Source organism: Balaenoptera acutorostrata, chromosome 1 (genome assembly GCF_949987535.1).
Source record: "Balaenoptera acutorostrata chromosome 1, mBalAcu1.1, whole genome shotgun sequence".
NCBI lineage: Eukaryota > Metazoa > Chordata > Mammalia > Artiodactyla > Balaenopteridae > Balaenoptera > Balaenoptera acutorostrata.
Window position 1 is genome coordinate 167964592 of NC_080064.1, and position 27560 is coordinate 167992151.

General features: G+C 43.8%; 2 protein-coding genes and 1 non-coding gene across 3 annotated transcripts in view; 1 reads left to right on the top strand and 2 right to left on the bottom strand.

Annotated features, from left to right (window-relative positions):
• LOC103003234 (kinesin-like protein KIF28P) overlaps window positions 1-22394 on the top strand; it is a 62454-nt gene extending 40060 nt beyond the window's left edge. Inside the window, exons 15-23 of the mRNA XM_057530171.1 lie at window positions 2897-3015; window positions 3658-3765; window positions 13658-13932; window positions 15451-15585; window positions 16433-16599; window positions 16852-16958; window positions 17222-17369; window positions 17656-17846; window positions 22242-22394. Coding sequence (XP_057386154.1) covers window positions 2897-3015; window positions 3658-3765; window positions 13658-13932; window positions 15451-15585; window positions 16433-16599; window positions 16852-16958; window positions 17222-17369; window positions 17656-17846; window positions 22242-22394 — 1403 coding nt within the window. The remainder of the gene's footprint in view (window positions 1-2896; window positions 3016-3657; window positions 3766-13657; window positions 13933-15450; window positions 15586-16432; window positions 16600-16851; window positions 16959-17221; window positions 17370-17655; window positions 17847-22241) is intronic.
• LOC114235969 (U6 spliceosomal RNA) lies at window positions 8783-8886 on the bottom strand. Its single transcript, XR_003622035.2, has one exon. It is a non-coding gene; the product is annotated as a U6 spliceosomal RNA (small nuclear RNA).
• Window positions 22395-24865: 2471 nt separating the features above from the next.
• The window catches only part of SCCPDH (saccharopine dehydrogenase (putative)), a 46905-nt gene continuing 44210 nt past the window's right edge, over window positions 24866-27560 (bottom strand). Inside the window, exons 11-12 of the mRNA XM_007167176.2 lie at window positions 26569-26650; window positions 24866-25503 (exon numbers count right to left, since the gene is read on the bottom strand). Of these exons, the coding sequence (XP_007167238.2) occupies window positions 25398-25503; window positions 26569-26650 (188 nt within the window). The 3' untranslated portion in view covers window positions 24866-25397. The remainder of the gene's footprint in view (window positions 25504-26568; window positions 26651-27560) is intronic.

The window sequence follows — 27560 nt, forward strand, 5'->3', positions numbered from 1 at the left end:
TACGTTCCACATCTAGCACTTGTCTGCACCCATCTTACCAAGGTCTCAGCAACATCTTACACGGTTGAGCCCTCTCTCCTTTTTGAAATATTTTACTCTTGGGACCGTATGTTCTCCTGGTTTTCTTCTAGGCCACTTCTTCCACATTCCCTTTCCTGGCTCCTCCTCATCTAACCCATCTTGAAATTCGGAGAGCCCCAGAGCTTGGACCTTGGGACTCTTCTCTAGATGGATGCTTTCCCCACTCTGCTCTCATCATTCTCGGTGGCTCTAAGTGCCACCTGTGCTAACAACCCTCAGCTCCTCTGTCTTCTTGCTGTCCCTTGATACCTCTTGATACCCTGATTCAGCTGCCTTCTTGATATCTCTGCTTGCATGACTCACAGGCATCTCAACATGAAAGTGTCCAAAACAGAGCCTTGACTCCCCACTCACTCCAAGCCTGCTCTCATTCCCAGGACTTATCATCTTGGCAAACTGCTCAAGGCAAAAATCTAGGCCTCCTCCTTTCCCTCACTTCTTCATCCAGTCTGCCTTTTCTCCGGCCTCCTGTGCCACCACTTCAGTGCAAGCCATCATCTTCTCCTGCCTGAACAGTGTAGTCTTCTCTGAACTTATCAGATCATGATACGCTCGGGCTGCAGAATACTCACCAACTTCTCAGTGTTCTTAGAATAAAACCCAAGCTCCCTGCCATGGTCTTGAAGGCCCTGTGTGATCTACCACGTGCTCTCTCTCCAACCCCATCTCACACCACTCTCTCCTCACCCCAGTTTGAACCTCACTGGTCTCCTTTCTGCTCCTCCAACACATCAAGCCCTTTCTGCCTCAGGGCCTTTGCACTTATTGCTTGTTTTTCTTTTCATCTTTGGCTCATTCTCATCTTTCATCTCTCAGCTCAAATATTACCTCCTCAGATAGATAGATCTTCCCCTTTCTTGTCTTTGTTTGTTTACTCTTTCTTACTTAACTCTATTTCTTTCCTAGCATTCATCACATTTTAAAATTATTTTATTTATTACTTTGATTATTATTCATTTGTCCACCTGAGAATATAAGCTCTAGCTGGGATTTTTTTTTTCTCTTGTTTACCCATTCATTTATATATTCCTTCACTCAACAAGTATTTACTGAGCTCCTACTATGTGCCAGATGTGGTTCTAAGCCCTGGGGATCCAGCAGTGAGCAAAGCAGTGCCCTGTCCTTACAGAGCTGACGAGAGCGGGTGCACTTCTGAATCCCCAGAGTCTGATAACGGCCTAGCAATGGGCCTTCAGTAAGTGTTTGTTGAATGAAAGATGAATGAGATTAACCAGATCAGCTCCCACACAGAAGCTTAGTCATGCACACGTGCATGACCTAGGGCCCAAATTTGGGCACGTCCTGCTCTGTTCTGTCTGAGAACACCCTGCCCCAGGAGCCCCATGCCTGGACATCGGGTTCCCCCCAGGGCAGGGCAGGCTGGGGTCTGTGCTCCCCACTCACCTCCCAGCCCCACCCAGGGGCCTTCTGGGCCTATAGAAGCTACGGCCCAACAGCTAACGATGCTGACTGGGAGCCTGGAGAGACGGTGATGAACAAACTCCAGATCCTAGCCTAGAATAAATTACAGCCTTAGGTTTCTGAGTCACAGGCTCCCCTTATCCTCTCAGCCCAGCCTCCACTGTCCAACAACCTGGGATTCCTCGTCCGCAGGAGCATTCAGGAGCTCTGGCATCTTCCTTTGTCCATCTCTTCCCTCGCCTCAGATGGAGGCTCTTGACCACCTTACCTCCTCTCCCATCTCCAGGCCCCGGCTCACTCCCCTCCGGGGAGGCCATGGTACCAGGGCCTCTGGAAGCCACGTGAGCTTGGGCTCCACTGAGGTCTCTGGCTGTGCTGGGCTTCCCAAATGAGAAGCGTCCCACGTGTGCCGGTACCTTCTCTCCAGCCCTCGCGCCCTGCCTGCACTTGCCTTATAAACCCATGCTTGGAGGGCCGTGGGGTGTGCCTACATATGTGCAAAATAGTTCCTCCCTTTTTCATATACCAAAGCCTTTTCTTCAGAATTTTAGCAAAATAAACTGACGGCACACCTGCCTTCCCAGCCCAGGGCTGGCAGCACAATGAGGTCGAACAAGCCCCAGACGCTGGGCTGAAGGTGCTCAGCGCCAGCAAAGACTGTAGGTCCTCAGCAAGGCGGCTGGTGGGCAGTTCTGGGGAGTCAGACCTCAGGGCACGGAAGCCCTAAATAGTTGAGAGTTCCGGGCACAAGGCAGCACCAACCGGGGTCTGGCAGGGGGATTGGCTCACGCTTCATCTCCGTGATCCCCTCCTCCAAGCCACCCCAAGCAGAAGTAAGAACAGGTTGCTTCTGTGCCAGCTGCGGTTCTCGAGAAATCCCCAGACCTTCCTTTAGCCAGCTGTACTCTTCCTGTCCCAGCCTCCTCCCTGGACAGTGTGGGGCCACCTTGGGTCAAGGAGCCTGAGACCAAGATGGGAAACTGGAGGCAGAAGGCCTCCTGTCACGATGCTGCCGAGATTCTTGGGTTAAGTTCAGCAATTGCTTAAGTAAAGCCAGGCAGTGTCCTCTCCTCCTCGCTTAGTTTTCTTTCTTGGTTTTTGTTTGTTTGTTTGTTTTATTACATGCTTGTAATTTTTTTAAACTTTTTATTTTATATTGGAGTATATTTGATTAACAATGTTGCGATAGTTTCAGGTATGCAGCAAAGTGATTCAGTTATGCATATACATGTATCTATTCTTTTACATGCTTGTAATTTAAAAATGTAAATATTTGGTGAACAGTTGAATGAACGACTGAATGAAGGAACCAAGGAGTGTGTACATTTATTCATGGCTGAAAAGTATCCTAGAAGCAGTGAGTGACTTTCCCTTCCTCTCCGATCTTTCCTAGGTGCTGTGAACAGTGGGGATGGCAAGGCAGACCCCAGTGTCCTGGCTGTGTTCCAGGACTACATCAAACTGATGCCACTGGTTGCAGAAGCAAATCAAATGAGTGAAGAGCTGAAGAAGGTAAGGCTAGAAAATGGTAAAATCCCAGCTCCAGAAAGGACCTCAGAGAACAGGTTCAATGCACCCCTCACTCCCATTGCCCTGCACTGGCTTCATGGTGTAGACACGCCTGACACGTGGGCCTGGAGAGGGCAGGTGCTTTGCCCAAGACCCCACAGTGAGCTAGTGACAGGACCTCAGCCAACACCCGGGCCTCCCCAGTCCCAGCCTCGAGTCTGTTCCTTCCACCTCTGGCCCCCACGGCTCTGGGACCACCAGGACCCCAGACCAACACTAGCTCGCCATGGCCACCCCACCCCAGACTGTCCTCCAGAGGCCCTCTCTGGGTGCAGGCACCTTGGTGGCTTCTCTGCCACAGAGAAGGCCTGGGCTGGCATTCGCTCTCTGGTGACACAGGATCCCAATCATCGGGAAACTTGCATGAGATTCAGTCACTTTGGTGAGGCCTACACGTGTTAGTTCCAGAATACCGTTGAGAAATTCTGGTGCTTTGGCTTTTCTCTTGATGGGAATTCCAAGGAGCAAGAGGTGGACCATCTTCTTTTAGAAAGCCTGAGTATGGAGAGAATGAAAAATAAATTTCAAAGATGGTATAGGCTGATGCAAGTAGGATTATTTAGTGAGAAGTATTTTTCTTATCAGGGACTTAACATGGAGCTGAAAGTGAAGAACTTAGCGTCGTCAGATTCCAGGGGCCATGACCTACAAAAAGAGGTCATGGTGAAGGCGACCAATCAAAGGACTCGTCAGGTGAGGCTGCCCCTTGGGGGCAGGTGTGAGACTCCGCAAGGGTTTCTGAGGAGCTTTCCTAGGGACGCGGGTTAGTTTTACTTGCTACAGCTTGTGGAGACCCAGCGAAGGGGCCAGACAGGTTCCAAGTGTGAGTGGGGTTCTGGGGGACAGCCTCTGGGGAGAGGGGACCCTCTCCGTGATCCCCTCCTCGGCATCTCTCCCCGACAGCACCAAGACCTGGGATCTTTCCCACCCATGCTTTCTGCTTACTTTTATCATGACTCCAGAGCTTTAGAACCAGAAGGGAGCCTGAGAGTGTGTCCAACTGATACTGGTGTTCGTGCGAGTGCCCGAGAGAGACAGAGCTGCCGTTCTGAGCAATGAGAAAATCCGCATTTTCATTAAGACGCCAGAAGAGGCCGTAAACTCCACTGGCTGGTCCATTCCCATTTGTGACATTGCTCACTGCCAGGAAGGCCCTTCTTAGGCACTTAAGACCCCTTTCCTTTCCCTCTGCCTAACAGAAAAGAGTGGGCCTATAGCTGGTGTCCCTTATGCCTTCAGAGTGACCTTTGGGTGGGCTGCTCCCTCCCAGTCCTCGGTGTACACATGCCTCCTTCGCTGTGAGTCTTGTAGCAAACATGCCTCTGGAGGAGGGGCTGGCTGTGGCTGGGGACTTTTCCGTCATTGGATGATCTGCTCCGCCGAACAACTAACTGGTGCTTCTCTGGGTTTAACTTTTCTGCTCATTGCCCTAAAGTTGCCAAAATTTTCTGGGTCAAGACCAATCTTTAAAAACTTTTTAAAATTGTGAAATATGACAGAGAAAAGGTTATGAATGTATCTGTTCACATGGTAAACGCTTGAGTACTCACCAGCCGGGTCAAGGGGCTCTGTGTCTGCCGGGTGCTGGGGACACCAAGACCACGGATCGAACTGTGGGCACCCAGAAGGCACACCTGAGCAAGGCCGCTCCTGAGCCACAACCCCTGAGATGTGTTCCTGTCCTTTTCTTCTTTTCCTCTGACCAGCACCAAGGTGGCCTCCCCTCCATCCCCTAGGGTTGGAAGAAGGCAGAAACATGTCTTAGTCCACCCAGGCTTCTACAGCAATATACCAAAGACCAGTGCGCTAAACAACAAACAGTTATTTCTCACAGTTCTGGAGGCTGGAAGTCCGAGATCATGGCAAGGGCAGGTCCAAGTGTCTGGTGAGAGCCCACCTCCTGGTTCGTGGATGGCTGTCCTCTTGCTGTGTCTTCACATGGTGGATGGGCTAAGGGAGCTCTCTGGGGGTCTCTTTTATAAGGGCACTAATCCCACCATGTGGGCTCCACCCTCATGACCTAATCACTGCCAAAGGCCACACTTCCTAATACCATCACATTGGGGGTTAGGATTCAACATACGAATTTTGGGGGCATACCAACATTCAATCCATAGCAGCATGTTTGATGCTGGCTCACCTCACATTCCCAGTGTAGCTCTCAGGGGTCTCAGTAAGACCCCACATCCTGGGAAGTCAGCCTTGACTTCTATGACAAGTCCCATGAGGCCTTTGGAGCTGAACCTTCAATATGTATGTGATTTTTGTTTTGTTTAATCTGGCGAATGCCATCAGGGCAAAGAAGCTTTGGTGATCCAATATTCCATACGCTTCTCTGGGGTCAGGTGTTACCCTAGAATTTGTTCTGGCAGTTTCTTACTATCTTGTCAGACTTTGCTTTAAGGAGATTTTTAGGTTTTTTTTGAACTTTTTCCCCCAATGTTATTCCTTTTTTTATTGTTTATTTTTATTACAGTTTAAAGGTGATTTGAAAAAATATTTCATTCAGCCTTTTTTATTGTTAGCAGAGGGGTTACCTGAGTAACAGCCTGCCATTGCCAGAAACAGAACGCAAGATGATGTTTTCACACTTTACTCAGTGTGCCATGTGGGAGAGCTGAGGGCCCGGGCGCATCCTGAGATGCTGTTCTTTTGCTTCAACCTGGCATCCCGGTCACGGCCACAGATAACTGTTTGATAGGAATGCTTCTGCATCAACTGTACTGCGTTCTCTTTTAAGGGATTATGCACTAATTCATTTTATGGTGATTTTTTTTTCTAGTTTTCTTTTTTCTCATGCAGAGATTAATCTTACTGATCTGTCATCTTCAAGTCTGTCCATTTTCACCTTTTAAAAGTACTAGTTAACATTCCTCAAATGAAGCCCTGCCTTCCTCAAAAGCCCTGTGAAACGCTGGTAATAACCTCTGGTAGTTTCTTGGATCGTTCGTGTGTGTGTGATTTTGAAGGCTAAAAGGCAAGACCGGTGAAGAGCAGCGGTGGGTTCTAGGTATGGACACGAGGGGCGCTTTTTTGGTGGTCGATCGTGTCGACGTTCACCCCTGCACCACGTGCACCGTGAGTGCTCCGCGGCCGCCGCAGGGGCAGGGCAGCGACTGTCAGAGCCACCCGGGAGCAGCCAGGGCCGCTGGGGGCTGGGAGGGCTTTCTAACCGCCAGTGCTGCGGCTGCAGCTACCAGCCCAAGAGCTGCGAGAGCCCAGCGATCCGCTCTGCGCCAGGCCCCCAGGCCGGCTGCGGGGGTCAGCGCAGGGGCCTCGCTGACCTGCCCGGGTGACGTCAGTTTATCCGCCGCAGGGCACAGTAATGAGGCGGTGGGCTGCTTTCATTACCTGGATCCCCATTTTCTTAGTTCTCTAGCCTAAAGGTCTCTAAAAACCCACGTGACTAGAATTCCTGTTGTGCTCGGCTCCAGCGCTGCGTGCGCCACAGCCAAAGTCTCGTGCAGCCTTCACCACGCCTCTGGGGATGGGGTACTGTGTTCTTCGCCGTTGCTTGGGGCAAACAGAAAAAGAATGGAGTCTTTTTTATGTCTGGAGGATGTCCTTTTTTTATGAAGATACATAACACTAAGAGAGAGAATGACTTACCTGTTAGTTTTTTTGGTTTTTTCCAAGTTGCTCACAGAAGGAATTGCTACTCTTACCTGGTAACCACTTTCTTTTTTCCTTCTAGTTTTATTGGGAGATACTTGACATACGGCACCGTGTAAGTTTAAGGTGTAGAGCATAATGATTTAACTTACATACATCATGAAATGATGACCACAATAAGTTTAGTGAACATCCATCATGTCATATAGACACGTCATTAAACAAATAGGAAAAAAATTGTTTCCCTTGTGATGAGCACTCTTAGGGTTTACTCTCGTTACTTAACCGCTTTCCTGTATGACGCGCAGCAGTGTTCATTACATTTATCGTGTTGTACACATCCCTAGTATTTATTGATCTTATAACTGTAAGTTGGTACCTTTAGACTGCCTTCATCTAGTTCCTCTTCCCACCACCCCTGCCTCTGTAACCACAAAACTGAACTCTTTTTCTATAAGATTGTTTGTTTTTAAAGTATAACTGACCTAAAACCCTGTGTTGCTTCTTGGTACCCAACATAGTGATTTGATATTTCTATGCATTTCAAAACGATCATCAGTCTAGTTACCATCAATCAAGATACAAAGATAGTTTCATAATTATTGACTACCTTCCCCATACTGTCCATTTCATACCGAAGACTCGTTTATTTTGCGCCTGGCAGTATATACCTCTCCATCTCCCTCAACTATTTCCTCCCCCCACCCCCTTACACTCTGGCAACAACCTGTTTGCTTTCTGTATCTATGACTCTGCTTCTTTTTAGTTATTTTTTTAAATTTAAGTACAGTTGATTTACAATATCATACTAATTTCAGGTGGACAACATAGTGATTCAATATATTTATATATTATACTCCATTTAAAGTTATTATAAAATATTGGCTATATTCCCTGTGCTGTACAATATATTCTTGTAGCTTATTTATCTTAAACATAGTAGTTTGTAACTCTTAATCCCCTACCCCTATTTTGCCCCTCCTCCTTCCTTCTCCCCACTGGCAGCCACTAGTTTGTTCTCTATATCTGTGAGTCTGTTTCTGTTTTGTTATATTCATTCGTTTTATTTTTTAGAACCCACATGTGAGTGCTAACATACAATATTTGTCTTTCTCTGTCAGGCTTATTTCAATAAGCATGATACCCTCTAGGTCCATCCACATTGTTGCAAATGGCAGAATTTCATTCTTTTTTATGGCTGAGTAATATTCCATTTGTGTGTGTGTGTGTGTGTGTGTGTGTGTGTGTGTGTATGTATATCTCACATCTTTTTTTTTTAATTTATTTTATTTATTTATTTATTTTTGGCTGTGTTGGGTCTTCGTTGCTGCACGCGGACTTTCTCTAGTTGCTGTGAGTGGGGGCTACTCTTTGTTGCAGTGCGCAGGCTTCTCATTGCAGTGGCTTCTCTCATTCTGGAGCACGGGCTCTAGACGTGCGGGCTTCAGTAGTTGTGGCACATGGGCTCAGTAGTTGTGGCTCACAGGCTCTAGAGCACAGGCTCAGTAGTTGTGGCACACAAGCTTGGTTGCTCTGCAGCATGTGGGATCTTCCCAGACCAGGGATTGAACCCGTGTTCCCTGCATTGGCAGGCAGATTCTCAACCACTGCGCCACCAGGGAAGCCCTCACATCTTCTTTAACCAATCATCTGTTGATGGGCACTTTGGGTTGTTTCCACGTCTTGGCTGTTGTAAACAGAGCTGCTATGAACATTGGGGTGCATGTATATTTTTGAATTAGAGTTTGTTTTCTGGATATATGCCCAGGAGTGGGATTGCTGGATCATATGGTAGTTCTATTTTTAGTTTTTAAAGGAACCTCCATACAGTTTTCCATAGTGGCTGTGTGAATTAACATTCCCACCAACAGTGGGCTAGGGCTCCTTTTTCTTCACATCCTGGCCAATACTTGTTATTTGCAGATTTTTTTGATGAGAACCATTCTGACAGGTGGGAGAAAATCTCTCATTGTGGTTTTGATTTGCATTTCTCTGATGATTAGTGATGTTGAGCATCTTTTCATGTTCCTGTTGGCCATCTATATATCTTCTTTGAAAAAATATCTATTTAGGTCTTCTGTGCATTTTTTTTTTACTCTAGAATATGGAACACTTCATGAATTTGCATGTCATCCTTGCGCAGGGGCCATGCTAATCTCTGTATTGTAACAGTTTTAGTATATGTGCTGCCAAAGTGAGCACTCTTCTGCCCATTCTTTAATGAGGTTGTTTGCTTTTTGGATATTGAGTTGTATAAGCTGTTAATATATTTTAGATGTTAACCCCTTATCAGTCATATCATTTGCAAATATTTTCTCCCATTCAGTAGGTTGTGTTTTCATTTTGTTGGTGGTTTCCTTTGCTGTGCAAAACTTCTAAGTTTAATTATGTCCCATTGGTTTTTTTTTTTTTTTTTTTTTGGCCATGTCACGCAGTGCGCCTAGTTCTCTGACCAGGGATGGAACCCACACCCCCTGTAGTGGAAGTGGGGAGTCTTAACCACTGGACCACCAGGGAAGTCCCCCATTGGTTTATTTTTTATTTTGTTTCTTTTGCTTAGGAGACAGAGCCAAAAAAATATTGCTACGATTTATGTCAAAGAGTGTTTTGCCTATGTTTTATCCTAGGAGGTTTATGGTTTCAAGACTTACATTTAGGCTTTAATCCATTTTGAGTTTACATTTGGATATGGTGTGAGAAAATGTTCTAATTTCATTCTTTTACATGTAGCTATCCAGTTTTCCCAGCACCACTTATTAAAGAAACTGTCTTTTCTCTATTGTATATCCTTGCCTCCTTTGTCATAGATTAATTGAACATAGGTGCATGGTTTTATATCTGGGCTCTCTATTCTGTTCCACTGATCTATATGTCTGTTTTGTGCCAATACCATGTTGTTTTGATTACTGCAGCTTTGTAGTGTATTCTGAAGTCAGGGAGCATGATGCCTCTATCTTCATTCTTTCTTCTCAAGACAGCTTTGGCATTTGGGGATCTTTTGTGGTTCCATATAAATTTTGGAATTGTTTGCTCTAGTTCTGAGAACTGTCATGGCAATTTTGATATGGCTTGCATTAAATCTGTAGATTGCTTTGGGTAGGTATGGACTTTTTAACAGTATTAATTTTTCCAATCCATGAACACAGGATATCTTTCCATTTCTTTAAATCATCTTCAATTTCCTTCATCAATGTTTTATAGTTTCAGAGTATATAGATCTTTCACCTCCTTGGTTAAGTTTATTCCTAGGTATCTTATTCTCTTTTTTGCAATTGTAAATGGGATTGTTTTCTTGAATTCTCTTTCTGATAGCTCATTATTAGTATATAGAAAAGCAACAGATTTCTGTATATTAATCTTGTATCCTGCAAATTTACTGAATTCATTTAATAGCTCTAATAATCTTTTGGTGTAGACTTTATGGTTTTCTATATATCAAATTATGTCATCTGCAAATAGTGACAGTTTTGCATCTTCCCTTCCAATTTGGATGCCTTTTATTGCTTTTTCTTGTCTGATGGCTGTGGCTAGGACTTCCAATACTATGTTAATTAGAGGTGGTAACAGTGAACATCCTTGTCTTTTTCCTGATTTTAGAGGAAAGGCTTTCAGCTTTTCACCAGTGAGTACAATGTTAGCTGTGGATTTGTCATAAATGGCATTTATTATGTTGAGATGTGTTCCCTTTAAACCCACCTGATGAGAGTTTTTATCATGAATGTAAAGCTGGTTTAGTGGTGCTGAACTCTTTTAACTTTTGCTTGTCTATGAAACTCTATCTCTCCTTTAAATCTGAATTATAGCCTTTCTGGGTACAGTATTCTTGGTTGCAGGGTTTTTTCCTTTCATCATTTGAAATATATCATGCCACTCCCTTCTGGCTAGCAAAGTTTCTGCTGAAAAGTTAGCTAATAGCCATATGGGAGTTCTCTTGTATGTAACTTGTTGCTATTCTCTTTCTGCTTTTAAGAGTCTCTCTTTATCTAATTTTTGCCATTTTAATTACCATGTGTCTTGCTGTAGATATCTTTGGGATCATCTTGTTTCGGACTCTCTTTGCTTCCTGGACTTGAATGCCTATTTCCTCTCCCAGGTTAGAGAAGTTTTCCGCTATTATTTCTTCAAATAAGTTCTCTGCCCTTTTCTCTCTCTCTTCTCCTCCTTCCGGGACCCCTATAATGCAAATGTTAATATGGTTGATGTTGTCCCAGAGGTCTCTTAAATTGTCCTCCTTTAAAAAATTCTTTTTTCTTTTTATGTTCAGCTTCGGTGATTTCCACTACTCTCTCTTCCAGTTTGCTGATCTGTTCCTCTGTATCATCTAATCTACTGTTGATTCCTTCTAGTGTATTTTTTTCAATTCAGTTTTTGTATTCTTCAGCTCTATTTGGTTCTTTTTTATATTTTCTAAATCTTTGTTAAAATTCTCATTGTGTTCCTCCATTTTTCTCCTGATGTCTTTGAGCATCTTTATGATCATTACTTAGAACTCTTTATTGGGTAGGTTGCTTATCTCCATTTCATTTTGTTCTTCTTTTTTATCTTTGTTCCCTCATTTGGAACGTATTTCTTTGTTGCCTTATCTTGACTAATTTGCTTTTTTATTTCTATATATTTGGTAGAAATATATGGTTACATCTCCCAATCTTGGAGAAGTGGCCTTTTGTAGGAGACATCCTATGTGTCCCAGCAGTGCCCTCCCCTCTGATCACCAGAGCTATATGCTATAGGAATGCCTCCTATACTGGCTGTGTGGGCTCTTCTGTTGTAGTGGGATGACTACTGTGGGTGGTCTGGTAGGCATGGCTGGCCCCCAGTCTTGCTGGTTGCCAGGTCCTGCCTTTTGTAGAGGTTGCCAGCCACTTATGGTTGGGGCTGGGTTATGAGGTGGCTAGCTGTGGAGCCCCAAGGGTTCTGGGGCTAGTCCTGGCCCACTGGTGGGTGGAGCTGGGCCCTGGGGTGGCTGTTTGCAAGGCCAGGGATCTCAGATCTACTCTTGCATGCTTGCCTGCTGGTGGGTGGTGCTGTCTCCTGACATGGCTGGCAGTGGGGCCTGGGGTGTCCCAACTCTGGTGTCGGCCCACTGGTGAGTGGGGCTGGATCCTGAGGCAGATCTAGAGATGCCCAGGTTTCTCAGAACTGTTGGTGGGTGGGGTTGGGGCTCAGGGGGCTCCTAGGGCTAGTGCTGGCCTGATGGCTGCAGAGTCCTGCAGGTCCCACAGTTGCTGTTGACCTGCTGGTGAGGCTGTGTCCTGGGGTCTCTGGTTGTATGGTCCTGGAGGTCCTGGAACTGGTTTTGGCCCACTGGTGGGCAGAGTGGGGGCCTAGTGATTCCTGGAGTTATCAACCCACTGGTGGGCAGGGCTGGGTCCTGGGCCCTCTGGTGGATAGGGCTGGGTCCCCTAGCAGCTGGGGGCTCAGGGGGTCCTTAGGCAGCAGCCTGCTGATGGATGGGGCTGTGCCCCCTTCCACTACCTGCTTGGCCTGAGGTATCCTAGGACTGGTGCTGACTGGCTGGTGGGCAGGGCCAGGTCCCAGCGCTAACACACTAGAGGGAGGACTCCAAAATGTGCTTGTCAGCACCAGTGTCCTCTTGGTAGAACAGGCCCCCAAATGGCTGCCCCAGCACCTATGTCCCCGGTGAGCTCCAGTTGCCTCCTGCCTCTCCAGGAGGCTCTCCAAGATCAGCAGGTGGGTCTGATCCAGGCTCCTTTCAAATTAGTGTTTCTGCCCTGGGTCTCTAAATATGTGAGATTTGGGGTGCATCCTTTAAGAGTGAAGTCTACGTTTCCCACAGCCCTTTAGCTCTCCTGAAAGTAAGCCCACCTGACCTTCAAAGCCAAATGTTCTGGAGGTTTGTCTTCCCAGTGCAGGACTCCCAGGCTAGGGTGCTTGATGTGGGGCTGAGACCCCTCGCTCCTTGGTGAGAACCCCTGCAATTGTAATTATCTTCCTGTTTGTGAGTTGCTCACCTGGGGTTATGGGTCTTGATTATACTGTGTCTCCACCCCTCCTACCTGTCTCGTTGTGGTGGTTCCCTCTTTATATCTTTAGTTGTAGAAGATCTTTTCTACTCATCTTCAGGTCTTCCTCATCAATAGTTGCCCTATAAATAGTTCTAATTTTGGTGTGCTCATGGGAGGAGGTGAGCTCAGGGACTTCCTACTCCTCCATGTTGGCCACTCCTCCTGGTAACCCTCACTTACTGAAGGGACAGACAGTGCCAGGCTCTTGTCCTAGATTTTCTGCTCGTTGGGTGTGAGCACACAAGTTTATTATCTTATAGTTCAGTAGGTTAAAAGTCCAACACAGATCTGGGCTAAAAGCAAGGTGTCAGGAGGGATGTTTTGCTTTCTGGAAGCTTGAGGGGAGAGTATGTTTCCTTGCTCTTTCAAGATTCTAGAGCCACCAACATTCCTTGGCTCATGGCCATCTTCAAAGTCATCCACATAGCATCCCTCTGACCCTGCTTCCATCACCATCTCTCTTTCTCTGACCTCCTCTTCTGCCTCCCTCTTCCACATTTAAGGGCCATGTGATTACACCGGGCCTATCTGGATAATACAAGCTAATCTCCCTATTTTAAGGTCAGCTGATAAGCAAACTTAATTCCTCTTTGCCATAAGGTAACATATTCACAGGTTCCAGAGACTGGGACATGGACATCTTTGAGGGTCATTCTTCTGTGTACAACAAGCCCAAACCTTCATTTCTCCTGGGAGGGTCTGTTTTCTACCTCCATCATTTCCTCTAAGTCATTTCCTGGGATCCAGCACCACTGAAGTAAATAGGTCAGGAATGAATGTAGTGCTCTTGAAGGACCTCACCAAAGCTAAGTCTGAGGAGAGTGTTATTGGCCTTGGGTACCCGAAATCCAGCCCATCAGAGACAGCATGCTGGGGAAAATCATAGAAATGAATCGTTAGAGCAGCAGATGGAATCAAATATTGGCGACCTACCTTTGTGCTTCCAGGTGTGGATTTGGTCAAAAGCCAAGTTTATCAATAGGAAATTCCTAATGGAGGAACTTTACCAGCGTTTTCTGGATGGAGAAGATAGCCACGTAGCTCAGGAAGACGACCCTTTCTGGGATCCTGCTGAGGTCATCCACTTGGGCTCAGCTCACATCTGGCTCCAGTCACTTGCCTACTGCATGAAGTTCGAAGAGCAAGTGGAGTTTCTGAACTGTGACGGGCTAGAAGAGGCAGTGCTGCATATCCACATAGGCCCCTGCTCCCCGACAGGACAGTGGGTATCTCCTCCGCCACCCTGTCTAGTTCTGGGTCGGTCACACAGAAAACTCATAGCACGCCTGAGTTCTCCTGGAGGGGGTGGCCAGCTTGGTACCCTGAAGAGGTCATTCGTGAGGCAAATGAATGAACTCGTTCATTCATAATTTGGCTTTATCAACTCTGATTTTGCCATGGCAGCCAAAGCAGCTGACCTGGAATATTTAAAATTCCGTGTCCAGCAGCCTTTGAGCAGCTCAGCACTGCCCTAGGGGACCAAAGGGGTGAGGAGGATATCCTGCAAAGAGGCAGGAGTGTAGTAGAAGGAAACATGGACATGAACCAAAAGACCTGGGTTGGTAGAGAAGCCAAGGGTGCTGTAGGACCTTCTACTCACAGCCCCACCCCCCCGCCCGCCCCGGAGCGCCCGTGAGGTCTGGCACCCACCACACCCAGTTGTTCTTTCCAGTGCTAGTCCTCATCCCTGCTGCTGAGGCCCAAGAGCCAGAAGCAGAAAGCTCATTTTGTAGCTCAGCCTATCTCCCTGCACAGACTCTGGTATCTTTGTTCCTTTTCTCAAGGAAGGAACTGTGGTGTCTTTGTTTCCTTATGTGGCCTCGTTCTGAGCTGTTATCCAACCTTTGTTCTAACTCCACTCCATTACCTTTACTGTCCCCTCAGGGTGTCTCATCTGTTTTCTCTCTTTGGGCCAAAGGCAGTTTAGGGAGTTTTTACAAAAGCTAAAGTCTCTTAGCAATTCTAAGCAAAGAGGCTGGCAGGAGGTCTGGTCTGGGTGCCAGGGTCCTCATGGGTACCCGATGCAATCTTTTTCTCTTTCTGAAGAGGAAACAGGCTGAAGAAGGGAGCAAGAAAACTGCAAAGTACTGTGACTAAAAGACCAAGATGACCGCTGACTCACTGTCTTTACTGGGACTCTAAGCAAACTTCTTGGTCATTTTGCTACCTCGGGCTCCTAGGCTGCCTGATGGTTGTATTTCCCACTCTGAATTAATAAGGTAGCATTCTAGTTTACAGGTTTCAATCTTTGTGAGCTCGTTGATGTGAGAGAGGTCCTCTATTGGAAAGCTGTCCCTATTGGTTTCTGAGCCTGTGGGCCTGGGGTTGACCCTAGACTATGAGGAGTTCACCGAGGTAAATGACACCCGGAGAGGCTGCATCTGGGCAGCCAGCTGGCTTTCTCTGGGTGGCAGCCCCTCTATCCCACTGGGAACCTACCTAAATCTTCAATGCTAGTTTGGGTGCACCCACATCTGGGTGCATTTACTGCAAGAAGCTGTTATATTCCTGTCTCCTCCTTGAGATGGTCCGTATCTTACCTTGAAGTACTAGAGCATGGAGTGGGCTCCTGTTATATGTCTCTTGAATGAATGAATTCTACAGCTGGTAGTATTACCCATCCTTCCTTCAGAGAATCTGGCCATCTCTTAGGAGTCTATGTAATTCCCATTGACATCACAGTCCTAACTTGCTTGGACCCAGGCTAACCTGTGACAATGTTTACCTCTTCTGTTTGTAGAGCACGTGGTGAGGAGGATGTGGTTACTGACCCACTGGAGCTGCTGGGCAAGAGAATGGATTTCCAGATTCGCATTGTGCGGTGCCTTGGCACCAAGTGGCTAAAGGAAGATGCAGAGCGGGGTGTGCAGATGGGGTACCAGCCCGCCCCGCAGAGCTGCTGAACACGAACTGCCCACTTTGTGGGCCCTGGTGGGAGGGAGTCTTTCCTCAAGTTTTAAGAATGAGCTATCATGTCATTTTCTTAAGTTTTTTTGCTTGTTCAACCTCCAAATGACTATTTCCTCCAACTGTTCAACAGACAGATAAGCCGCATGCCCCTCCAGGTCAGTGGGAAGTGATCAGTGCGTACTGATCCTCCTAAGCAAATGAAGCAAAGAGTCAGAAATTTCAATTATCAGAAAGGCTATCCAGTAAAACTGTGTTATCTAAGTAGGCCGATTGGGTTTATTTTATTTAGTTGGAAACAAAAGGACTGTATTACAATATGGCAGAGGCACCAGATATGCTTAAACTAATTAAGCTAAAAGGATATTAAAAGATAAAGCAATAAAAAAGGCAGGCTTTGAAGGACAAAAACAAACTGCAACCTCGTGTGGAAAATTAACAATTTTAGATTATCTAAGTGGAAAGTATTTATCAAAATCCTTTTCTCTTTTTGTCAGACATTTAATATTATCTATGTAATGATGATACCCACATTGGGTAGCTGAGATGTTGGAGGTGGCAATCACGAGAATCAATTATAGGTCACCTTTTATCAACTAACCAAAGCAGGCTAAATTCTTTGGCTCACCTGATACTTTTCTTTACAAATGTATCAACTAACCAAAGTAGGCTATAATTCTTTGGCTCACCTGATACTTTTCTTTACAAATGTATCAACTAACCAAAGCAGGCTATAATTCTTTGGCTCACCTGATACTTTTCTTTACAAATGTATCCCTTATGGTTTTAAGTTATGTCTTCTGTTCTTGTCTCAGGTACAGAATTTATGATTTTCCAAACACTTTATATACCAAGCCTGTATGGAAAACTGTGAATCCCCAAATTGAAGAGACTGTCCAATTTACAGCCTTAAATGCATCTCAGGAGTTTCTGAATTATTTACAGACAAATGCTCTCATTGTTGATTTATGGGGTCTTCAAGGTACCATGTTTACTTCCTCTTTCGCATGGTGCATTCCTCAGTCAGATATCATGCCTGTATACCTAGGGCTGCAGAGGAGGGAGATGGAGGGAGGTGGTCGGGGTCTTGACAGCAGTGGCCAAGAGCTATCGTCCCTTGGGCCTCTGGGTTTTAGTCCACAGGTGATCATATGGCTTAAATCTCCGCACACAACAGGGGGGGCTGGACAACTGACACATTTCTTTCCTTGATGGTGTCTCCTCCACACTACAGAAGGCTGTGCCGAACTGAGCTGCTCTCAGCCAGGCCTCATGGTCACAGGTGAAGGCCACATCATGGTGGACACCAAGAAAATATCCGCTGTGATGGATAAGGGCCAGGTGTGTATACTTAAGTGACATTAAAAATAGATGTCACAGATGACTAAAAATATCTCCGATGACAGCTGCTTGGGGATCATCAATGTTCCTTCCCATTAAAAAACCTTTTTCTCGATTTATTCCTGTGAACCCTGAGGGTCTTAAACCCTGGTCACCACACCCCCCCCCCACCCCACCTAGTTTTCACATGGTAGGAACAACTGCCAGTCTCCAAGGGTATGCAAATAATCCAGCAAAAGGCTTAACTGACCTGTTTTTTGTAGGCTACATCAAACCAGATACCAGAACTTTATCTGAAGCTGCTCAAGTTAGAACAGGAGACAGAACTGCTCAGAAACCTTAACAGAGTGCTCAGAGAGGAAAATGTGTTTCTTAAAGAATCTATTGAGAAAACTGGTTCCAGTCAACAAGGTAAGAGGCCGCTCAAGTCTTGGTGTTTAGCTTTTCTCTGAACTCCTACATTTGTGATGTGTATTTTCTTTCTAAGAAATGAGATTTTAAATGAGTTAATATCTTGTTTCAGTTTAAAAAAAAGGGGGGGGAACTTTTTTTCCTTTTTCCTTGTAAGATTTCTTTGAATGGGTCCACATTGGTGCCTGATAAATGCTGATGTAGTAAAATGCACCAAGATAATTAAATATATAAATATCTGGATAAATAAATAGATGAATAAATAAATGTTATCTTTCAACCTCAGCACATAAGCCTTCCAATACCCTGAAGTTAACTGGGATGACAGCACAACTGCCAGCAGCCAGAGAGATCAATCAGATGCGCACCCAGCAAGCCAGCTGTGACAGAGAATTTGCCAAAGCTCTTAAGGTGTTCTACCAAAGCATGAATGTGGCAAGAGGGCAGTTTCTCAAATTGAGACATTATAAACCTCCTGTAAGTAACCAGAATCCTGGGAGCAAAAGGAATTTCTTTCCATTAAATGCAGCTGTCTGATATAACTGCATTTCCCGAGCGTGGGGACACGGGTGTGTTTAAGCCAAAGAGCAGGCTGAGGCCTAGAACACTGTGAGTCTGCTGCTTTCGGGGCTCCACCCATCTTTGCTCCCATTTTTCACTTTAGTGTGCATCTGGCTGGTTCAAGGCAGCCGTGGCCGCTGCAGCGCTGATATTCCTTCACTTTATGACGTACAGAGTATCTCAGAAATGCAAGTTCGCTTTATCATTATAAAACCAAATAAATATAATTCATCACATTAAGATATTATAGGAGAAAAATCATGATCACTTCAATATATACAAAAAAAGCATGTGATAAAATTCAGCATCCTACCACGATAAAAACTTTTAGCAAACTAGGAATAAAATGGACATTCCTTAATCTGATAAAGGCAATCTTAAACGAACACACAGTAAGCATAATCTTAACGGTAAATCACTGATGCCAGCTATCTTCACTTCTGTTTGACATTGTACTTTAGGTTCTAGCCAGTGCAGCAAGCCCAGAAATAAAAGGTATAAGGATTGGAAAGGAAAAAAAGGTAATAGTAATAATAGTATACATTTATGTAATACTAAGTGCTTTTTCATTTACTGACTCAATTCTCGCAACAACCTGATGGGTAGGTACTATCATTAGCTTTATTATACAGTTGTTGGATCTAAGGCACAAGAGAGGTTAAGTAACTTACGTAAGGACACACAACTAGTAAGTCTCAGGGCCAAGTTCCAAACCCAGGGCTGCTCCATGGGCTATACTCTTTCCCACTACACCATGATGCCTCTAGCATTATTTGCAGATGACATGTTTATGTAAATAGAAAATCCAAAAGAATTTATAAATAAATTACAAGGTTGCTGGATATAAAAATCAATAGTTAAAAATTAACTATGTTTGAATATAACAGCAATAAAACAAAATTTTTAAAATAAAAGATAGCATTTATAATTGCATCAAATGTAAGAAGTACTTAGGACTATAGCTAACATAAAGTATGGACTTCTACGGAGAAAATTTTAAAGCTTGTTTGAGAGATGTTAAAGATGATCTAAAAAAATGGAGAAACATGCCATGGCTCCATGGTTTGGAAGATCTGCTACTGTAAATCTGTCAAGTCTCCTGAGATTCAATATAATCCCAATAAAATGTAATGGAATCTGACAAGATGATCCTATAATTTAGATGGAATCGCAAAAGCAAAGATTAACGGAGACAATCCAAGGCTCAAAAACAAGGTAGAGAACTTACCCTACTCTATATCAAGGCTTACTTTAATGCTATTGTAATAGACGGTAAGGAATTGTCCCAAATGTAGGTAGGATAACCAAAGGAAAAGAAGGCCAAGAAATAGATTCACTCAGAATTAGAGACTTGATATATGACCGAGGTGGAATCAAACATGAGTGTGGCAAGGATGGATTTTTCAATAAACAGTGCTCAGAGCATTAAGAATACATATGAAGATAAATGAAATTGGAGTCTTATCTAAAACTATATACCTAGAAGTCAATTTTAGGTGAGAATTAAAGACCTATATGTGAAAGGTAAACCCCTAACGCTTATAGAAGATACTTTAGGAGACGTCTTCATGACCTCACGGTGAAAAAGGATTTAAACATGACAAGAAAAATACCTAGATTTAAAGAAAAAGACTGATAGACTCACCTATATTAAGATTGTAAAGTTTGGTCCAGAAACCAAAATAAAGTCGAAAGGGATAGGAAAAGTCATTTGCAACACATTTAATATATAATGAGCTAATATCCAAAATAAAGAACTACTACAAACCAAAAAGAAAAACAGAGATAGATTTTGACCCAGTAGGAAAAAATGGTCAGAAGACCCAAACAGGAACTTCACAAAAGAGGAAATCAAAAAGGCCAATAAATACATGAGAAAGTGCTTAACTTCTTTAATAATTTGGGAAACACTAATTGAAACCACAGTGATATGCTAGTATAAAGTAACCATACTGGCAAAAATTTCTGTCTGAAAATATCAAGTTTTGGTAAAGCTATGAAGCAACAGAAACTTTCATGCCACATTGGAAGGAGTATCAATCGGTACAACCACTTAAAAAATTGTTTGCCATTTATCTAATAAAAGTCAAAGATGCATCTACCCTGTAAGCCTGCAACTCAACTCCTCTTCTCCACAGAGTAAACTGGTTCTGCACTTCTCTGCACCTTCATGCCCTGAGGCAGAGGTTCTCAAAGTGTGGTCTTCTCACCAGCAGCTTCCACATCATCTGGGATCTTGTCAGAAATGCAAATTCCAGGGTCCCCTCCCAGACCTGCTGAATCAGAATCTCTGGGTGTGAGGCCTAGTAATCTGTGCTTTAAAAGCCCTCCAAATGATTCTGCCTTAAACTCAAGTTTGAGAACCACCTTTCTAGGCATCCTATGTATGTAATGAATTAATTTCTCTCCTACCTATCTAGAATGGTACTAGTTACACACCATTCTTGAGAGAGAACTGGGAAAATAGTCACTCAAGTCATTTTCTGTTCTGTAGTTCAGATGATGGACCAGCTGAAAAATTCTGTAGGAACCCAAGCATTCGTGCACTGGCTGTATTTTAACACCATCTTCCATAATAGCCCCCAAATGGAAACATCTTAATGTACACCCACAGAAGATAAGTAACTTATGGCACAAATGGCCAAGAGACAGGCAAAATATACTGTTTAGGGCTGCATTCTAGGTGGCGAGAAAATGATTATCACACAATTTAGGTTAGTGGTTGCTTCTGGGGGTAGAGAAATGGGTGTGACCAGGAGGAGCTCGAGAGGCAGTGTGTTTTCTTGAGCAGGTATGTTCACTTTAACTGTACCTATGCATACATTTTGGGTACTCCTTTGTCTGTACACCTCACAATAAAAAAGAAGGAAAAACCAGTGTGATAAACACACTAAAAATAAAGTTATAAGTCACAACCTGGGAGAATCTATGTGTATTATTTATCATCAAAGATTAGTATCCAGAATATATAAACAACTACATACTTTTAAAATAAGAGAAAGACAACATGTAGGAAAACACATTGGAAAAAATGGCCAAAGTATCTGAGCAGGCATTTCACTAATCATCAGGGAAACAGAAACTAAAACGAGATGCCACGACACACTATCGGCCCCCTGCCTGCTCGCATCTCTGTGAGCACCGTCACCTCCTCCACCGTTGCTCACTGGCGCTCTGGCCCACAGTGGGCCCTGCAATCCCTGCTCAGGGATACCTGCTCCTATGCAGCAGGGGACACATCAGCCAACTCTCACTGGGAGAATCCCCACCCAACACGGTCCTGTGCAACCCTCAGAACTTCTACAGTATTAAAAGAATATATACCATACCAATCTCAAATATTTGGATTATCTCACCAATTTTCCCTGTTGGCAGTAAGTAAAGGGTCATTTAGGCAGCCTTCCTGAAACAGGACATGCTCCTAGGTGACTTGTCGCCTCTGGTAGCAGCTTTCAAATGCAGCTTTCTGGCCCAAAGGGAGAACTCGCTGGGCACCCAACTCATGTACACACACAGTACTTTTACTGTAATGAAGTGAGTCCACTAATATTGAAACCGAGCAGGATGCTGCGGGGCCCTCCTGGGTACAAAATCCCCTCTGTGTTCCCCATTTCTTGTTTATAGAAAGTCTTTTGTCTCCTAGACCTTCCCTGAGTTCCAAAGAGCAGATTCAAGCCGTTACTAACTAGGCGAGTGAGGGAACGCAGAAACAACGGAAAAGCAAGCCCAACATAATCTTTTCCATGATTGTTAGCTTAAAGTAATGCCTTGACTTATGACCCCAAACTGTGGAGATAATGTCCTGTGGCTTCAACTGGCTGGGCCCAAGTGGACTTAAAATTGATGACACTGGGAAGGTCAATTAACTGAAACTCCTGAACCATCACGAAGTAAATAACAAAATGCCTCAACCATTGCTTTTGCTTTCTCCTAAAAAGAAGTTAAGGGATCACAAGACCATGATTTACTAGTTTGCTTTGCAGGAACACATAGATCAATCACATTCACCAATGACAGACACAACGAGTCCCAAGACAGTGCTGGGAAGTCTGCAATTGAAGTCTTACAGGAAAGCTGAAATCATGAAGACCCCCTACCCTTTACTTTTTTTTTAAAAACCCTGTGCCCCTGGCCAGCCAGCAAGATGGATTTGAGACGAGTCTAGGTCTCCCATCTTTCGTGTTGGTGCCTCCTTGACTAATACAAGTTTCTCTGCTCCAAACTCCGCCATTTCAGTTTGTTTGGCCTCACTGTGCGTCGGGCACATGAACTTGGGTTTGACAACAATATTGTTCTTTTCTTTATTTTTAGGAAGACGATCAAATGCTTCGACCATTTGTACACCAGCAGTCACAAATGTTAAAGGACTTTGGGGACCTACTTGAATCCAGCTTGTGGAAACTGAAAAATGATGTTGCTCTTATAGTGAAAAAGAAGAGAGAATGTTTATTGCATATGGAATAGTGAGGATACACCAACTGAAAACATTTGAGCTTTGAGTTGTGAAGATTATTTGTGCAGCTAATAAGCTTAATTAACTTGGCTCTCAGAGCTGAATTGTGGACTCAACCTAGTCAAACCATTTCCCACTCACTCAACCTATTATACCACTTTTAAGCAAAACTCCTCTTCTTCAATTTGATTTAAAATCATGTAAAAATGAATCCATAACCAGGTGAAGGTGAGGTGGGAAATATGAAAGGTGAATGGTCAGCACTCTGAGCTCTGGGATCGACTGCCTGGGGTTGAATCCATCACTAATCAATTGTGTGGTTTGGGGCAAACGACTTCCCCTCTCTAAGTCTCTTTCCTTATCTGTTACAGGGGAATGGTAACAGTACTTACTGCAGATGGTTAACAAATATAAAAGAATATAAAGCACTTAGAATGTGCTTGGCACACAGAAGGAATTGATAAGCACCTGCCGTTAATATTTTCAAGATCAACAGCTCCAAACTTCAAATAAAAGCTCTTTTGATAAGTTTCTTGCTGTCTCACCTAGAGAATGGTTATTTCATGCCCCTCATTTTGTATCCTTGTTCTGAACAAATTTGATATTCTACCTCCACTTATTTTCTGTCTTCATAGGTTTATTTGAAATAGGTTCAATTCATTAAGCATCGTTAGTGCCTGTACTGTGGGACCCGTTCAGTGCAAGGGCCTGGGGTGGCAGAGATTAAGATTTACTATGAGATCTGCCGGGAATTGGTCAATCTCGAAGAGATCTTGATTCCACAAAGAACTGATTGATGAGTGTTAGTTAAGGACCCACGGGCACTGAGTGCTCTGGGGAAAGGCTTGTAAAGAAAACTTTTGCGGCCTTAGACAGACTAACAATAGCAGCAATAACAGAGACTTATCCAGTGCTTACTGTGTGCCAGGCACTAATCTAAGTGCTAAACATCTGTGAGCTCATTTAATTTTCACCATAATTCTATGAATTTGGCCCTATTACTTTCCCCATTTTGAGGCTTTAAAGGTTAAACAAACGAGGCTTGCCCAGGCACTGTAAGCAGCGGGCTGACTCTGGGACTGCGTTCCTAACCACAGGCCTGGGGCCTTAATATGCAGGACTGTCCCAAGGAGCAGTCTGACTGATTTGCATAAGCACAGGAAGGAGGCAATAGAGGTGAAAACTCCAATACTTGCTCCCTAAAATATAAAGTTAGGGGCACTGAAACTCTACTGGCAGGAGAGGCTATCAAGGGCTCCAAGAGGAGTCTCCCTGGGAAGGCAGAGGCATCTGGGCTGGTGATTTCAGCTTACTACCAGGGCCCAAGGGCTTATGGGAGGGGCTTGGGTTTTGCCTGTAGCTCAGGTCCTGGCTGAGTGTATGCACATGAACTAAAAAATAACCTGTAACCTTGGAGCCCAAGTGTGGAGCTCCATGTTGGTGATGGCAGGGACAAGGGTCAGCAAAGCATCACAGAGTCTAGGAAAGCCTTTGTCCTTGAGGCAGGATAGCAGTGAGGCCATGGGAAGCAGGAACGACTTCTACCTCTTGGACTAAGACTTATTGCTTGAGGCAAGTAAATATACTTTCTGCAAGTGAGCAGGTGGAGCCTTGGAGGGTTAAAAAGAATATCAGGATGAGACACTTGTACCTCAAACTCGAGGACAGGGTCACACAGGTGGTCATGTATCAGCATCAACACTAGAGCACAACACAGCACGCATGGCAAAAGTGGAAAGATGCACATGGAGTCTCACCCAGTAGCTCCCAACTGCAGATCTAAGCCATGGATTCCTAGGGCCCAACCGTCACACCTCCCGAATGCAAACTGCTGGGGTCTGCTGGGGAACCTATATTATTTGTGGTTCGGATATGCAGCTAGTCATGAGATCTCTTGCTCTTGTCCATCTTCCTGATTTTAGAGATGATAAAACCTCTTCTAAGGTCCCACAAATTAGTGCACAGCTGAGACCCGATTCGACCAGCCCTGGGCAGAGGAAGCAAAGTTAGGATGGACAGTACTATCACCAAGGATCTCCCTCTTCAAGTTAAATAGACCCTCTTTCTTCTGTACAGGCAGCACAGATGGACCTCCCAACATGAATAAGATTCCTATCAATGTCATGCCTCTCACTGTAGAGTAGAAATTCCATGAAGGCAATGGCTGTCCTCTTTACATAATGAACGTAACAGAACACTTATGTGTGTTTATTATATGCTTATTACAAAAGGAAAAGTCCTTTGCCTTATTTTTGGGCTTCAGTGGAAACCTGGTTAAAATATAAAAAGTAAATTCGAGAAAAATTTTGCTTAGGCAGTGAAAATCAATAGAAACTTACCAGCTATATCCTTAAAACTAAGGCACACAGGTACAGAACCAGGGAAAAATGAATGATAAGCCCAATTATTAGCAGTACACAGACCACTTAGGAAGCACATTTCTACCACTACTCAAATACACAGGCACGTCCAAACACAGAACCACTGTTCAATTGACAATCCTTTATTATTAAACTTAGGTAAGAGTCCAAAATCAGTCAGTGTGGATGGGTGAAAAAGTAGGCTAAAATAGCAAAAACTGCAGTTTCATTTGGCAAAGGCCTACACTATGCAGAGAAATTCATGGGGAAGTGAGATCCCATTCAATATCATGGCAAGGAAAACAGCAGTTGCCGGCTTACATGACCACCAGCCTGGGCGTGTCAGCAACACAGATAGAGCCACCCATCCCACCCTCTGATCTTCCAGCTCACTTAAAAAACTGACCTTGAATCCTTCAATGAAAAAGTCAGTCAAATATTAATTTTTTCTCACAAGCAATAAAATCACAAAAATCAGCTAAGAGTTGAAATTTAGGGTAAGCTAGTACAATTCCCTGCTTTTACTGTATACATATTTTAGATTTGACAATCTTTTCCACATACAGTCAGACAGGCTTATAGAAGAATTTCAAATATCAAATTAAAAAGCTGTTAATTCATGCATTTTATGACTTCGGTTAATTATTCAAATGTTTAGACTTCAGAGCTGCTAATGACACTAAATTCAATGCCACGTTGGTTGAGTCTGTCAATCAACTTTGTTCTGGAGAAAGCTGCTCCAGGAGTGAAGACCCCACCCCTGTAAGACAATAACAAGATGAAACAGTGCACAAAGCCCAGCTCCAGCCCTTTCCTCTGCTAGTGTGATTTACTGGAGGACTAGCTATCGAATCAGTGCAGAGCTTATGAAAACCTGATTCTTGATTCCATCATGGACTGGTTTTGGTTCCATTCCTAAAATCAGCCAAATGAGCAAGCAGCTATTATTCAAGAGTAAACTAGTACCCAGCAAACCCGTCTAGGTTGGTTCAGTGACTAATGAGACTGTTTCCATGATACTGGTATGTTTGCTGGAAGGGGCACACTGAGGGTTATTAACCCAAGTAACAGCTGCTGTTTATAAAGTCAGCCCTTAGACTCAGGAGGATTAAATATGCATATGGGCAAAATAAATTTAGGTAATCAATTATTACTAAAGCATAAACAAGACAATTTGGATGAAAAAGAAGTTTCTTTAAATGTAATGGGTAACATTTAGAAAATGCTAAATATTTTCAAAGGGTATAAAAATATTTGAAGAAAATTTAATTAGGTTTCACTTTATATAATTTTTATGTTTATTACTTACTATTGTTTCAGGTCAAACCTAAATTTATTTGTTTCTAAGCCTGCAAGCCTATGCTCATTTGTAAAGTTGGCCTACTTTTAGGGTAACAGCTATATGCTCCAGGAAGATAGTTCACTTGATACTTGTCTAGCCAGGATGCCATGAATCAACTCATGCTTGGGGTCAAGGCTCCCACTGCCAACTGGGTATCATTCAGCATGGATTAGGGGCTCCTGCCAATAACATTTAACTACAGGGACCTTTTTTTGAGTAGCTGACTTTGGATCTGAATTATTTTCAGGAGGAAATGAAGCATGGCTCTCAAACTTTTCTGTCTCCTCTCATTTACTTCTGCACTGTTCCTAGAGGCCAATAAGGAACTGTCCTTCTCACAATATTAAGTTTACCTCTATCTTTGGATCAAAGGTACTGTAAATGCTTATGTACAAACCCAGCGACTGAAAACTGAACCAAGATAAACTAAAATATAACATAAATGAAAAAGATATCTTCAAATTTGAAGAAAACCAGACTTACGCCTTAGGAAGATCAGAGGCGTCAGTTAGTAGAGTTATGGCTGCCTGGACCATGGCTATGGGGGTAGCCACATAGCCAGCTTCTGCAGATAACAGAAAAAGAAAATATTCATAAAATATGCATTCAACAACACCCAAAAATCAAATGGTAGATTTTATATCTAAGTATCGGTGTACAGAATTTCCTCAATAAATACTCTGTTCATGTAATAACAAAAATAACAACATTTATATAGTACTTATTAAGTGTTAGGAACTGTATTAAGTGCTTTAAATCCATTAAACTCATTTAATTCTCCTAACAATCATACTAGGCTAGTACTATTTTATACTCATTTTACAGATGAGGAAACTGAGGCATAGAGAGGTTAAGAGACTCATTCAAATTCACAAAGTTAGGTAGTGGTTGAGCCAGAATCACATGCAGGCAGCCGGCTCAAGTCCAAACTCTTACCAATAATCCCAGGTTTCTTGTTTCTCTATTCATATACTCTACTGATCTTTATCAATCAAATACATCAAACTTCACTTTTAAAAAGACTACATTTCTTAAAGAACAACTAAGTAACTCTCAAAGAAGTCTAACTTTAAGAAGTAACTTTAAAAGAAGTCGATAAACAAGGAGAACATTAGTGTTTATATTCATGTTAAATAAGAACATAGCTTATCTTAAAAACCTAGGTGGAAATTTGAAAAAAAGGCAAGATGCAAAGATATCTTTGCTATTGCGCTTGATTAAAACTGCACAACAGGGCTTCTCTGGTGGCGCAGTGGTTGAGAATCTGCCTGCCAATGCAGGGGATACGAGTTTGAGTCCTGGTCTGGGAAGATCCCACATGCCGTGGAGCAACTAGGCCCGTGAGCCACAACTACTGAGCCTGCGCGTCTGGAGCCTGTGCTCCTCAACAAGAGAGGCTGCGATAGTGAGAGGCCCGCACACTGCGATGAAGAGTGGCCCCCGCTTGCCACAGCTGGAGAAAGCCCTCTCACAGA